At 47.4% G+C, this 13,129-nt stretch overlaps 1 protein-coding gene across 2 annotated transcripts in view; it reads left to right on the forward strand.

The window, feature by feature from the left end:
• The first annotated feature begins 5,656 nt into the window (after positions 1–5,656).
• The window catches only part of LOC135211070 (GATA zinc finger domain-containing protein 1-like), a 72,357-nt gene continuing 64,884 nt past the window's right edge, over positions 5,657–13,129 (forward strand). For both annotated transcript variants that reach the window (XR_010313614.1, XM_064244131.1), the window contains exon 1: positions 5,657–6,160. Coding sequence is in view for 1 of the 2 variants with exons in the window: in XM_064244131.1 (XP_064100201.1) it covers positions 5,762–6,160 (399 nt within the window). In the remaining variant the exon portion in view is untranslated. The remainder of the gene's footprint in view (positions 6,161–13,129) is intronic.

The raw sequence follows: 13,129 nt of genomic DNA on the forward strand, positions 1-13,129 counted from the left end.
TATTTGCAAAGTACTGTTCTTATCCTATGAGGGATCATGCTGTCATCTTCATGGCGTTCATGTGATATGATTTAATGATCAAGCTGTCATCTCCATGGCGTTCATGTCATATGATTTCATGATCACGCTGTCATCCTCATGGCGTTCACGTCATGATTTCATGATCACGCTGTCATCTTCATGGCGTTCACGTCATGATTTCATGATCACGCTGTCATCTTCATGGCGTTCATGTGATATGATTTCATGATCACACTTTCATCTTCATGGCGTTCATGTGATATGATTTCATGATCACGCTCTCATCTTCATGGCATTCATGTGATATGATTTCATGATCACGCTCTCATCTTTGTGGCATTTATGTCATATGATTTCATGATCACGTTCTCATCTTTGTGGCATTTATGTCATATGATTTCATGATCACGCTGTCTTCTTCATGACATTCATGTGATATGATTTCATGATCACTCTCATCTTCATGGCATTCATGTCATATGATTTCATGATCACTGTCATCTTCATGGCATTCATGTCATATGATTTCATGATCATGCTGTCATCTTCATGGCATTCATATGTTATGATTCATGATCACACTTTCATCTTCATGGCCTTCATGTCATATAATTTCATGATCACGCTGTCATCATCATGGCGTTCATGTCATATGATTTCTTGATCACGCTGTCATCTTCATGGCATCATGTGATATGATTTCATGATCACACTGTCATCTTCATGGCATTCATGTGATATGATTTCATGTTCACACTTTCATTTTCAAGGCGTTCATGTCATATGATTTCATGATCACGCTGTCATCTTCATGGCATCATGTGATATGATATCATGATCTCATTTTCATGGCATTCGGTGTATATAATTCAGGCAGGTCCTCTCTTCTAAAATGTACCTCTGTGTTGTAATGATACTGATTCCTGCCATCACCATGGCTATACACTTGCCTAATTAAGCTCCATTCTGTTAATAGAGCTGTTATATCACACGAATGCCATGAAAATGAGATCATGATATCATATCACATGATGCCATGAAGATGACAGCGTGATCATGAAATCATATGACATGAACGCCTTGAAAATGAAAGTGTGAACATGAAATCATATCACATGAATGCCATGAAGATGACAGTCTTTTGTTGGTTCAATTTAGCATGGGCATGGGCTAATTTTCTTGGGCAGCCTGTACCTGATATATAATAACCAGAAAAAAATGAGGAAACCTAAGAGGGGTAATTAAGACTGGTAACTATTTGAATGACACATTGGCTATCCAGAATCCTGCAGAGGCTGGAAGGAATAAAAGGATAAGCTTAAGGGGAAACTGCTTCAATCCAGCGAGCTCTGTCATTTAAGAGAAAAACCATTGTTGCAATAGTAAGTGTAAAGGCCTGGAAAGAAAGGACAATCTTCGGCAGATGAAATGACTGGGGAAAAAACAGCTCTATTAACAGAATGGAGCTTAATTAGGCAAGTGTATAGCCATGGTGATGGCAGGAATCAGTATCATTACAACACAGAGGTACATTTTAGAAGAGAGGACCTGCCTGAATCGAATTTCAATGGTTATAGGTCACTTGGATATTTCCCAGGTCCTTCACAGGCAAATCGACAGATCGTTTTCAGCTCCTTGTTCCCAACTAAGGCTCGATATTTGGTATTTCGGCATTTCAGTGACACTTCTCTTTGCTCTCCCACTACCAATGTTGACCTTGACTTGTGCATACTGCTGGTATGCCATTTGGAAAGCAACTAAACAGGAACAAAGTAAGTTCATTTCTGTCCTATCTTATCCTTCCCATATGAGCAGATATACTTGTAGTGGCAAATCTACTTGTAGTGGCAAATCTATTATCATTTTATCTAAACAGAATCCATTGAAAAAGTAAACCAGCATAAAAATAACAAAAGTTCCCCCTCCACCACCCCCTTTAGCAGGCCCACATTTGAAAACCACATGACCATGTGGGCAACACAATACATTCAAACTCCGGCCCAAAGCATAAACACACTCTAAGAGGACTTTGTGAAGAGCCTGCAAAATGCAGCAAGCATCTCCATCCCTAAGAACAATTTTAGGACAAACATAACCCCCCTCCCCCACAAGGACAGCTGGTACTATAACTCAAGAATCAAAGAAATGAGCATGAGAATAAATAGAACAAGAAAACTCCTCAGGTGTAATCCCACTGATGAGATGCATGCTATCCTAAGAGATATTATAAACCATGCAACCCAAACTGCCAAAGAAGTGAAGCAGGAAACCTGGCTGAAATGGTGCTCACAGACTACCCGACTTACTCCCATTGCAAAAATGTTCAAATGGTTCAACAAAATATCAGGAAAAACCAAGCCAACAAAAGTGCACCATCCTGACCCTCAAGCTGAAGCAAACAGGCTTGCACAACATTTTGCTGACAGGACCAAATCAGCGCACCTACCACTAGCTACAAAAGAAAGGCAAGTGGCACTAGATCCAGGAAGATGGAGAGTCATCGACACAGCTTGCAGTATGCCTGATGACACAGACACTCCATTCACACTAAAAGAACTTGGCAAAGGCCTTCAAAAGGGGACAGACACAGCCCCAGGAGTGGACATGAACACATATAGCATGCTGAAAAACATGGCACACCAGCCAAAAAAGTTCATCTCCATATAATCAACAGAACATACACAGAGCACAGCAAACCCACACAATGGAACCAACAAAATACACAACCAATCCCTAAGTCTAAAGAACCCAACTCCTACAGACCCATCTCTCCCATCATTTGCACAGAAAAGACTGCAGAGAGAATGATGCTAAACAGACTGCTATGGAAAACAGGACCTCTACACCATCGCCTATACGCCTGCAAAGAAGGGATAGGCACACAAGAATGCCTAGCAGACATCATGTCCACAATTAACAACAGAAAAGCAATTGTAGTATTTCTGGACCTAGAAAAACCCTATGAGCTACAGCTGTCATCCTCGAAGCCTTAGCTGACAAAGCAGTGAAAGGCAACCTTTTAGCATGGGCCAAAGGATACATGTAAAACAGACAGGCCAGAGTCACTCTCCAGAAAAGACTGCAGAGAATGATGCTAAACAGACTGCTATGGAAAACAGGACCTCTACACCATCGCCTATAAGCCTACAAAGAAGGAATAGGCGCACAAGAATGCCTAGCAGACATCATGTCCGCAATTAACAACAGAAAAGCAATTGTAGTATTTCTGGACCTAGAAAAACCCTATGAGCTAGCCAGTGCAGCTGTCATCCTCGAAGCCTTAGCTGACAAAGCATTGAAAGGCAACCTTTTAGCATGGGCCAAAGGATACATGTAAAACAGACAGGCCAGAGTCACCCTCCAGGGAGCAAGCTTGGACTTTCTCAGTCTGGAGAATGGAACACCACAAGGAGGCTTACTCATCCCCTTCCTCTTCAATGTATTAATGGAAAAATTAGCCACAATCACCCTGCCCATTGGGGTTGAAATATTCATATACGCAGACAATATCTGCCTAGTTAGCACAGACAGATACTGATCCCACCAGAATGCAAAATGCAATAACTAAAGCAATGGCAGACAAATAAAGTCTAGACCTGAACGGAATACTGCTCATGGGTGAACCCATCCAATGGGTAGACAACTTTGCATACCTAGGTGTAAACATTAACAAACAACTTAAGCAGAAAATCAAATGCAGACAATGCCATGAGAAGGATCACCTCTCTACAACAAGTAGCAGCATACCATGCCCACAGAACCTTCTATATACAAACAAAAAGGTCAGCAGTCGAGTATGCGGCACCTGTCCTCACCAGTCTCGCATGCACAGAGCAGAAAAAGCCTTGAAGTGATCCAAAACAATGCCCTAAGACTCATCACAGGTGCACCAGTGTGGACTAAAGCCTGTCCACACAAGCGGGCCTCATCGGCGTGCTCTGGGATTTACAGGCAAATTCTGGCGGGCTTACCCGTGAATGTTGTCCACACGGTTGAGGTGATGGAGAGGTGGGCGTGCCCGACAATGCCAGTAGTGTGTTCAGTGTGGTACAATAAACATGGTGCCTACTGCAAAGAAGATATTGTGTAGCATGATAATTGTTTTGTGTGTGATGAAAAAGAAGAGAATATGGTGCAAAGAAAGGCTCAGTAAAAGAAATGTATATAGTTAACGTATGTCTGCCAGGGTCGAAACTCAAGCCATCGGGCACCACCATGGTGATTTTGCTACAAGTCCCATGGGGCAATTTGACGGTTTGCCCGTCAAGTGTGCCTGTTAAGAGGGGAACTCCGCCGATCAGGCCCGATCGTGTGGACAGGCCTTAACTTATGCATCCTAAGAAATGAAATGAAACTACAGTCTCTGACATACAGAATAGACCAGAGAAACACATCCATCCTACTGAAAACCTTAAAAAAATGATAGAAACTGTCCACTAAAAAGAGAGATCAAAAGGTGCATTGATCTCTATGAAGAACTAAATCCACCCAAGATAGTATAGCTGGCAACCTTTTAGAGACATTAAGAAGAGAAGGCATGCAAAAACATGCTGCAGCCATCAGAGAAGGCTCACCTTCACTGAGTACGCAGAACCAGCACCCTGGGAACCAGAACTTTTCAAAACAAACTTCACAATCCTCCCGGCAAGCAAAGAAGCATGCACCACACAACAGCAACAAATTAAATGGTTAGAATGCATATTTTCCGATGTGGAATTATTTTCCGTGATGCTGAAAAACTACATGTCACGAGCTTAGCATAAAGTATTTTTGACAAAGAAAAATAAGGGATTTCAATGAAATTCATTTGTATAAATAAGCAGGATATGTTTTATAACCTTATTTTCATAATAAAACAAAAAAGGCAAAGTGAAGAATTTTATTCCTCAGTGCGTGGCTGTGGTCAGAATAGCCACAGAGGGTTGCTAGATGTCACTAGAAAGCCACACTAGTAGACGAAATTCCTCAAAGCGGCAACACTGCAACCAGTGGCTACAACACAAGCCTTTCGTTCTTCCAATCTATTTGCCTCTCCTACTCGCCAACACTCACTACTTTCGAGCTTTCCCTACAACTGAAGGGTACCTTAGGAAGGGTTTCAACCTTGCCCATCAAATCTTTCATTCAGTATTAATATCACCTTCATCGTGTCATATTCATGTATCACCAATAAAGTTTCATATCCTAAGCATCTCACATTCTCAACTTTCAATATGACCCAGGGGCTGCTCTGGGAGCAAGAGCCCGCGCTGGCATAAGGCCAGCTTAATCTCAAACAACAACCACAATAAAGCAGTAAGAGTTTCTCCTCGTCTCAGTCCACTCCTCACTGTTATATATTTTTTGCCTTCACCTAGGGCATTTCAAGCATAAACCAATTTATAAACAATTATCAAAACTAAACGGCGCGATGGAACTGTTTTCATCATCAAATAGCGTAGCCTTCATACAGTTGTCTTGATTTTCACCATTTAGGTTTATTTCACGTTAGTTTTGCCACCCTTTCCCATATATTTTAAAATTTTCCCGTTCAAATTCTCATTCTCCAGTTTAATGATTATAAAATTATAAATGAGAAATATAGAAACATTCATGGCTAAGGAACGAAACCAGAAACAACGTATCTTGCACATTTAAACTTCCATTGTTTACATTTTATAGAAAAGGTGTCAAGAACAGTCACCCAGTGGGAAGAAACTGCTTGTTTTGTTGACATTCATTCAATTTCTCTGATTCAAGAATGGTCTTCGGAACTAAACCAGAATGTGCAAAATGTAAAGTTAACGAGAGCAGTATTTGGCAAAAAGATGACAGAGACCAGGTACTGTGTACAAACTGCTATTCAGCCGCCACCCACTCTGCGCCTGGCTCTGTTCTCCCCAAGAATCAGAAGGAAGTAAAAAATGAAGACAACGACAATGGAAAGAAGGACGAAGAAAAAATGGAAATAGAAGAGAATAAAGAGGGCGATTCAAGCAACGGTGGGAAAGAAGACGAACAAGAGGTTGACAAAGATAGTAAGGATTCAGCTAAAAATTCTGAAAAACGGGACACTAAGCGCAGAACCCGCAAGGGACGCCAGGGTGGCAAGGGCAGCATACCTAAAGGAAAAGGAAGGCGGTACATATTCAAGAAAAGTGTAAGTTGACTTGTGACAAATTAATTTGAAGTTTGGGATAGGGTAGCTAGGTTAGTAGGGTAAAAAACCTCATGGTACAGGGTTAGACCATGTACGATCGTACAACCACAAAAAAAGTACATTACAATGCGTCCTGACATCAGAGATGGGCGTCAGTCGCGACTTGTTGTTGGTGAGAAACGGAGCTAAAGAATTCTACTCTCTTTTCGAAGTAAGTAGTATTACCTATCTTCAGAGTTAGAAATTAAGGCCAAATTTTAAGATTTACCTAAACAGAGGGTAGTGAAATGGTGGTACAAGGCAGTCCAAATCTCACCAAAACGCGTTCAACATTTTTACTTACAACTCAAAATATTTAGAAGATTGACGCCATCTCGATGTTTACGGAGTCGCTTGTGTCAATAAACTTCCCATTTCCTGTGATAAATCCGCACACCACTTGCACCCACAGACGCTGGGGCACTTTCATCATGACAATCGGAACACTGTCCCTAACCGGCTTGTTTGTTAGTAAACAACTGTTTTGGTAGAAGAAGACGACGAAGCGTGCACTTGGATAATTTTTTACATAAATAGTAAAACATCAATATTTTACATATTTGTGATGATTAATTTGAAAATATTCGTTATTGAAAAAGTAACTCGATTCTGACTCAAATTTAAGTACCCAGTTTTGTGTAAGTCTTATACCCAGTTTGGAGGGTAAACACATACCAATTGACAACACTGATAAACAATTTAAGAGCGCAAAATGCCGCAAAGAATGCCGCAGTCCCCTTGAATAAGTATTGGTTAAAGGTCGGGTTTACGATTGTTGTGATGAAAGTGCCCCAGCGTCTATGGGTACAAGTGGTGTGCGGATTTAGCACAGGAAATGGGAAGTTTGTTGACACAAGCGACTCCGCAAACATCGAGATGGCGTCAATCTTCTAAACTTTTTTAATCGTAAGTTAAAATTTCAAAAGCGTCATGGGTGTAGTGTGCACTGCGTTGGCCACACTTTTCATTACCCTCTCTTTAAATCTTGAAATATGGCCTTAATTTCTAACTTTGGAGAAAATACTTACTTCGAAAGGAGAGTAGAGGTCTTGAGCTCCAGCTATCACCACCAACAACTCATGACTGATGACCATCTCCGGTGTCAGGACGTGTTAAAGTACTTTTCTGGGCTCGGCCGTGTCGCTCCGTGAAATACGTTCCTTTAGCGCTATTTCTAAGGTAAAATATTGCTATACGTAATACCAGAGAACTGCTCTAAATTGGACATGCCAGAATATTCTGACTCGCTCACCTTTATTAAAAGGTGTCGGTATGGATCTGGGGCGAGTGAAATACACTACCACAGCAGCCTCTCCAATTAGCCTTTTCCACATCAAAACCCTTTAGAAAAGGGGAGCCGTGCTACGGCTCACTTCCTGCTACCGTGTAGGTAGCGTCAGTGACGTCATTCCTTTAGATAGCCTTTCGTGAGCTGCACACATTTTTTGCGCTCTCGTATTTTCTGCTTTTTTGCTTGTGTTTTTACATTATGGATCGTCAATCTCCTTCTGCTTCAAAGTTAAGTACTGGTTTTATGTTCGACACTATTTCTAGTCCATGTGTGTAATCATTAAAAATAACCAAACAAGATACAAAGCACAATGATACAGAAATACTTGCAAATATAACCTTCTTGTACCTAACCTGACATATGGTGGGTCTTATCTGACCGGGTGGCAAAGACCTAACCTAATATGACCTGAAGAGCTGTACGATATACAGTAAAGTACAGGGATGCATACTAATTTACCCTGATGTGGTGTGCTTGGTTCTACCTGACCTAGGCTACCATAAATGATATTATTTCAGTGTTTTGTTAAAATGTAAATGCTATAATGGAAGCCAACTCGTCTACCCTGAGTAGAAAGGGCACTAGCCCCAATGAACATGCACTCATACCTAATAAGGAAAGTGAGTCTCTTCCTGTTGGACCTATGAAAGGATGACTGGAAGATGGAAATAAGATACGAGGAGGCAAGAATATCCAATTTGATCTGAGTCATTTTATTTGTGTGTCTCTCTCTAGAGCATCATCAGCACTGAATTCCCAAGTGTCACAGTGCTTGGCTTGACATCCTAAATTTCATAATTCAAAGTTTAGACGATTATTTCTATACAATCTGTAGTTGACCTGCTTCATTTGAATTTTAATATTGTGAATAATAGTAATACTATACATCAAGAGCTATGGATGTTTTGACTGTTGGAATTGCTAATCACCCCTATGTATTATATGGTAATAAAAACTGCCATAAAAGTTGTTTGTTCCGACACGGCATACAAACCTTCGGTCCTTTTACAATAGGAAGGTACTAGCGGCAGCTGGATAGGTCGTAAGCTTTCGAACAAGGGTTCGGTAGTTAACTGCTTGTCCGACAGGCGCGCGCGCGCGAACTGGGAGGTAAAACAAATCACTTTTGCTTTCGGCCTCACAGCGAGTGGACGTGTGTGTTCGACGCTCTCTGCCCGCTTCTCGTCGTTTGCTTTCTTGAGTATATGGTTGTGTTTGTGTATGAAAGAATTCATTGTAAGTACATCATTTTCTCTCTTTTCATATTAATTGAACTGCAATTAATTAATGATGGAATCTCCTCGCCTCGCTACCCCACGGAGACTATGCCCGGTGTACCGAAGGGCGTAAATGCGGGAAGTTCCGCTCTTTCCCGGAGATAGACCCTCATTATTATGTGCTCGGTGTCGGGGGCGCGAATGCTCCCGAGCCGAGCCTTGTAATGTGTTTTATTAATTGGTCGGAGGCGCAGTGGATTTTGTATGAGGGCAGGAGGAAGCGAAGGCCTGCAAAGGAGTCGTCGGAAAGCTCTCCCCGCGACTCCTTTGGTGACGGACACTTCGTCTTCTTTCCTGCCGCCCGCTCAACTTTCACGTCTCGCGCCTTCCCCTTCGGGGGGGGGTCTAGGTCCTTCTCCTCTCCTGACTTGTCGAGTGTGGAGGAGGGCGCTAGATACCCTGACGTCGAGTTTGTACTCTGGGTCCTCTATCTGTTCGTCTTCGCCGCGAAACGAGTAAGAGGATCCCCCCTAATCACCCGAATTTTGCCTCCTCAGGTGCGGTTGCCGCGAAGGATGACCTCGGACAGGTGTGGGCATCGTTGGGGCTGCAGGGCGTGCCGAGTGTCCAGGGGCTGCTCTACCATCTCGCTGGCTCCGTGGCGGTCACCCTGCAACGGTCACGACCACCACCACGACCATTACAACACCGGCTACGCTTCACCTCCTCACCTGGTGTACACCCAGCACGCGGTCCTCTGTGACACCCACTACATCGGTGCAGGGGCCAGTCGCCGTAACTCGGGGGAGTGTGAAGATGCCGCCGCCTGTGTTTGCCGTGCTGCCGCGACCGGACTTCGTGTGCCCGAAGAGCTCGCCCCTGGACCTCCCACCGGTACCTAGATGTCTGTGCCGCTGGTCCGCCCATCTAGACCGCCTACACAGTCTGCCGTACCTGCCGTACCTGCCCAGCTGCTGTCCACGGACGTGACGTGGACACTGCTGCCGTTCCTGTACCTGCTCCTGCGGTTTTCTGCCGTTCCTGTGATGCCTGCACCTGCTGATGTTGTTTCCTGTTCCTGGCGCCGCTGCTCCCGATGCTGATCTGTTCGGACAGGTGCGTCCGGGCCCTGTTGCTTCGGCAACAGCAGCCCCGGGCTCCGCTCTGGATGACAGATCTGACGTCGGTCCTGAGAAGGTTGACGAAGAAGAAGAAGAAGAGGAGGAATGTGTCGTCGTCGTCTTCATCGTCTTCTTCGTCTTCGTCGTCGTCTGCCGCCTCTTCCCCCTTCGTCTTCTAAGGCTCCCCTGCCGAAGAAGAAGAAGGTCGCCTCCCCCCCCCTAAGAAGTCTCCTTCGGGAACTTCTAAGGGCCCGTCTCGCTCTGGTGAGACGGGGGGTTCTTCCGCTGGTCACCCAGCTCCTTCGGGGGCAGGACCGTCTATTCTTCCGCAAGGAAGAAGACTACGGGGACCAGAGGAGTGCCGGCTAACACCGGCACTTCCTCACCTGCTGTCAGTGGTTCGGCCACAGCAGCAGGGTCCGTCTCGGCCTCTCGTTCACGAGAGGTACCGAGTGTACGGTCGCTTACCAGCGACCGTGCAGCCAGGAACCAGACCTCTGAGTTCGCTCAGCGTCAGGTTCACGGCACGGAGCGGAAGACTGGTGACAGCCGCTCACGCGACTCTCACCAGACCAGCTCTCGCTCTCGCGGCGAGCAGCTGGCTACCCGGGCGGACGTGACGGTCCATGACCGGCCACGGGCTGAGGCGGGGAAGAGGTCCCCCCGTTCGCCGGCACCAGCCACGGCTGGTACCAGCGAACTGACGCACCGTGAGGATACGCACCGATCTCACCGTGACAGTGGAGCTCGCCGGTCGCCTGACCGTCACTCTCACAGAGAGCGATCGGGTACGGCGACCAGCACCAGCTCCTCTGACACACGAGACCGGAGCCGCTGTTCTCGGTCCAGCCAGTTCTCCACAGCGAGACGGCTCGACTAGGTTCCTGGCAGCTCGAATCGCCACCACCCGCGGGTTTTGGCGATCGCCTTGCAGTTCCCCCCCCCTTCCAAGCCCGCTGGTTTCTGCCAGCGAGCGAGGAGGGAGCGTCAGGTCTGCCTCTTCCATGCCTTCAACCTCCTCGGATTACACCGGGAGGGGTGGCCGAGGTATTGAGGAGTGATCGTGAGGGGTGCGCCCCTCAGGATCCCACCACGGCGTCGTACGTACCAGGCACGGTTCTCGGACCAGCCAGGTCGTACGCACAGGTGGTTGGAGCAGACCGAGAGGGGTCTGTCGCTGTTCCTCTCCTTGAGGGAGGAGGGTCTCGGGAGTTGCCCTGTTGAGGGACTGGACGGTCCAACTCCGCAGGAAGCAGTCACTCCTGAGATCCAAGAGGAACTTTGCGAGGTTATTGCGCTGATTCGTCAGCACAACGACCTCACGGAAGGATCGCTGCTCCCACCATCCGAGCCCACGTCCTGGCTCGAGTCGTTCTGGGGCCCGAAGAGGGAACCCAGACCGACGGTGGGTTTGCCGCGTTCTGAGCTCCGCCGGGACTCAGTGCTGGACCAGGGGTTGAATCGCTGTCTCCGGACAAGACGGCTCGCTTTTTCCAAAAAAAAAAAGTCTGGCAGGTCGAGCAAGCTGCTTCCACCTCCTCTGCTGCGACAGCGCGTTTTTTACGTGCCATCTGAAGACCCGATGCCGCCCAAACAGGTGAACCCGGAGTTAGCCAGGCTGACTTCGGGTGTGTCTCTGCAGCAGCTCCTGTCCGAGAACCTGTGGTTCTCGCAGCAAGAGACATTCGGCCTGGATCACGGTACCGCCATGGCAGCTTTCCAGGCCGTCTCCTGGCTAGATCTGTGGTCCCTCACAGTATCTAAGGTCGCAGCCAACTCCGGGGAATTTCTCCCGAAGATGACTCGGCCTTCAGGAGACTTTTGCCAGTCTGGGGGAGGAGCCATCTCCTTCCTTGCCCACCAGACGGTGAACCTGTGGGCCAACCTGGTTCTCCGACGAAGGGACGCTGTCCTTACTCGGGTTTCCAGGGCGGCCGGGCGTGAAGCGGCGTTGGGACTTCGCAACGGACCTTTACGGAGTTCCACGTCTCTCTCTTCCCAGGAGAGATGGTGGACGCTGCGGTGGACAGACGGCGCACTGACGACAGTGACCGTCTGGTTCACCAGGCAGTCTCGAAGGCCTCTGGGCAGCCTTGGACTGCCGGCCAAGTCTATCTAACGGCTCGGCTAGCGCTTCCTCGGTGGCTAAGACGGTAGCTGCGTCGAAGCCCCGTGGAATGACTCTGTCTTCTTCGACTTCTAGTAAGGGGAGCCGTAACCAGCCCTCCTCCCAGCCCTCCTCCTCCCGTGGAGGCTCTGGGAGGAAGTCGAAGAAAAAAGGGGGGAAACGCTAGGGACGGCGTTCCCCCTCACCTGCTGCCGGAAAAAAAAGTGGGGGGGGTGGGGGGGTGCCTGGCCAGCCATTGGGCAACTTGGCAGCGCTTAACGGCGCCGAGACCTGGATTGTAGATGTCCTTCGGGAGGGAGATCTATTACCCTTGCGAATCTCGGTCACCCTCACCTCCACCCGGTCCAAACAGCAGGCGTACGTTCCAGGGGGCATCGAAGGACGTAGCATTGAGACAGGAGATCAAGACCATGCTGAGCAAGAGAGCTGTAGAAAATCGTCACGGATCAATCACCGGGCTTTTACAGTCGACTCTTCTGGTGGAAAAGTCTACGGGAGGCTGGCGCCCGGTGATAGATCTCTCTCCCCTGAACCGGTTTGTTCGCCAGACCCGGTTCACGATGGAGACGGCACGCTCAGTGCTCGACTCTATCAGGGAGAACGATTTCATGCTTTCAGTGGACTTGAAGGATGCGTTATTTCCAAATAACCCATTCATTCAGTCCTCCAGAAAGTACCTCCGCTTCATCCTCGACGGGACGGTGTACCAGTTCAGGCCACTTTGCTTCGGTCTCTCAACCGCCCCACAGGTGTTCACGGCGAGTGTTCACTCTGGTGTCTGCTTGGGCCCATTCGCACGGGATACGTCTGATGGGGTAGGTTCTCGACGATTGGTTAGTCCGGCTGGCGAGCTCCCGCTCGCAGTTGCTACAGGACAGGGATCAAACTGCTCGAGTTCTGTCGCGATCTGGGGATCGTTGTGAACTTCGAAAAGTCCGATCTCGAGCCCAAGCAGAGGATGAAGTACCTCTGGGTATGCTGATCGACACGGTAGCAGGGCGTCTTCCCGCAGACTCGCGGATTAGCAAATTCAGGGAGGCAGCCAACCAGCTGTAATCGGCAGGAACGGGTAGCTCAGCGATGGCAAGTCGTGATCGGACACCTGTCGTCACTCGGAAGACAGTCCCCTAACGGGCGTCTTCACCTGCGGTCCTTCTTCATGGGAGACTAAAG

This window comes from Macrobrachium nipponense, chromosome 4 (assembly GCF_015104395.2).
Source record: "Macrobrachium nipponense isolate FS-2020 chromosome 4, ASM1510439v2, whole genome shotgun sequence".
Taxonomy (NCBI): domain Eukaryota; kingdom Metazoa; phylum Arthropoda; class Malacostraca; order Decapoda; family Palaemonidae; genus Macrobrachium; species Macrobrachium nipponense.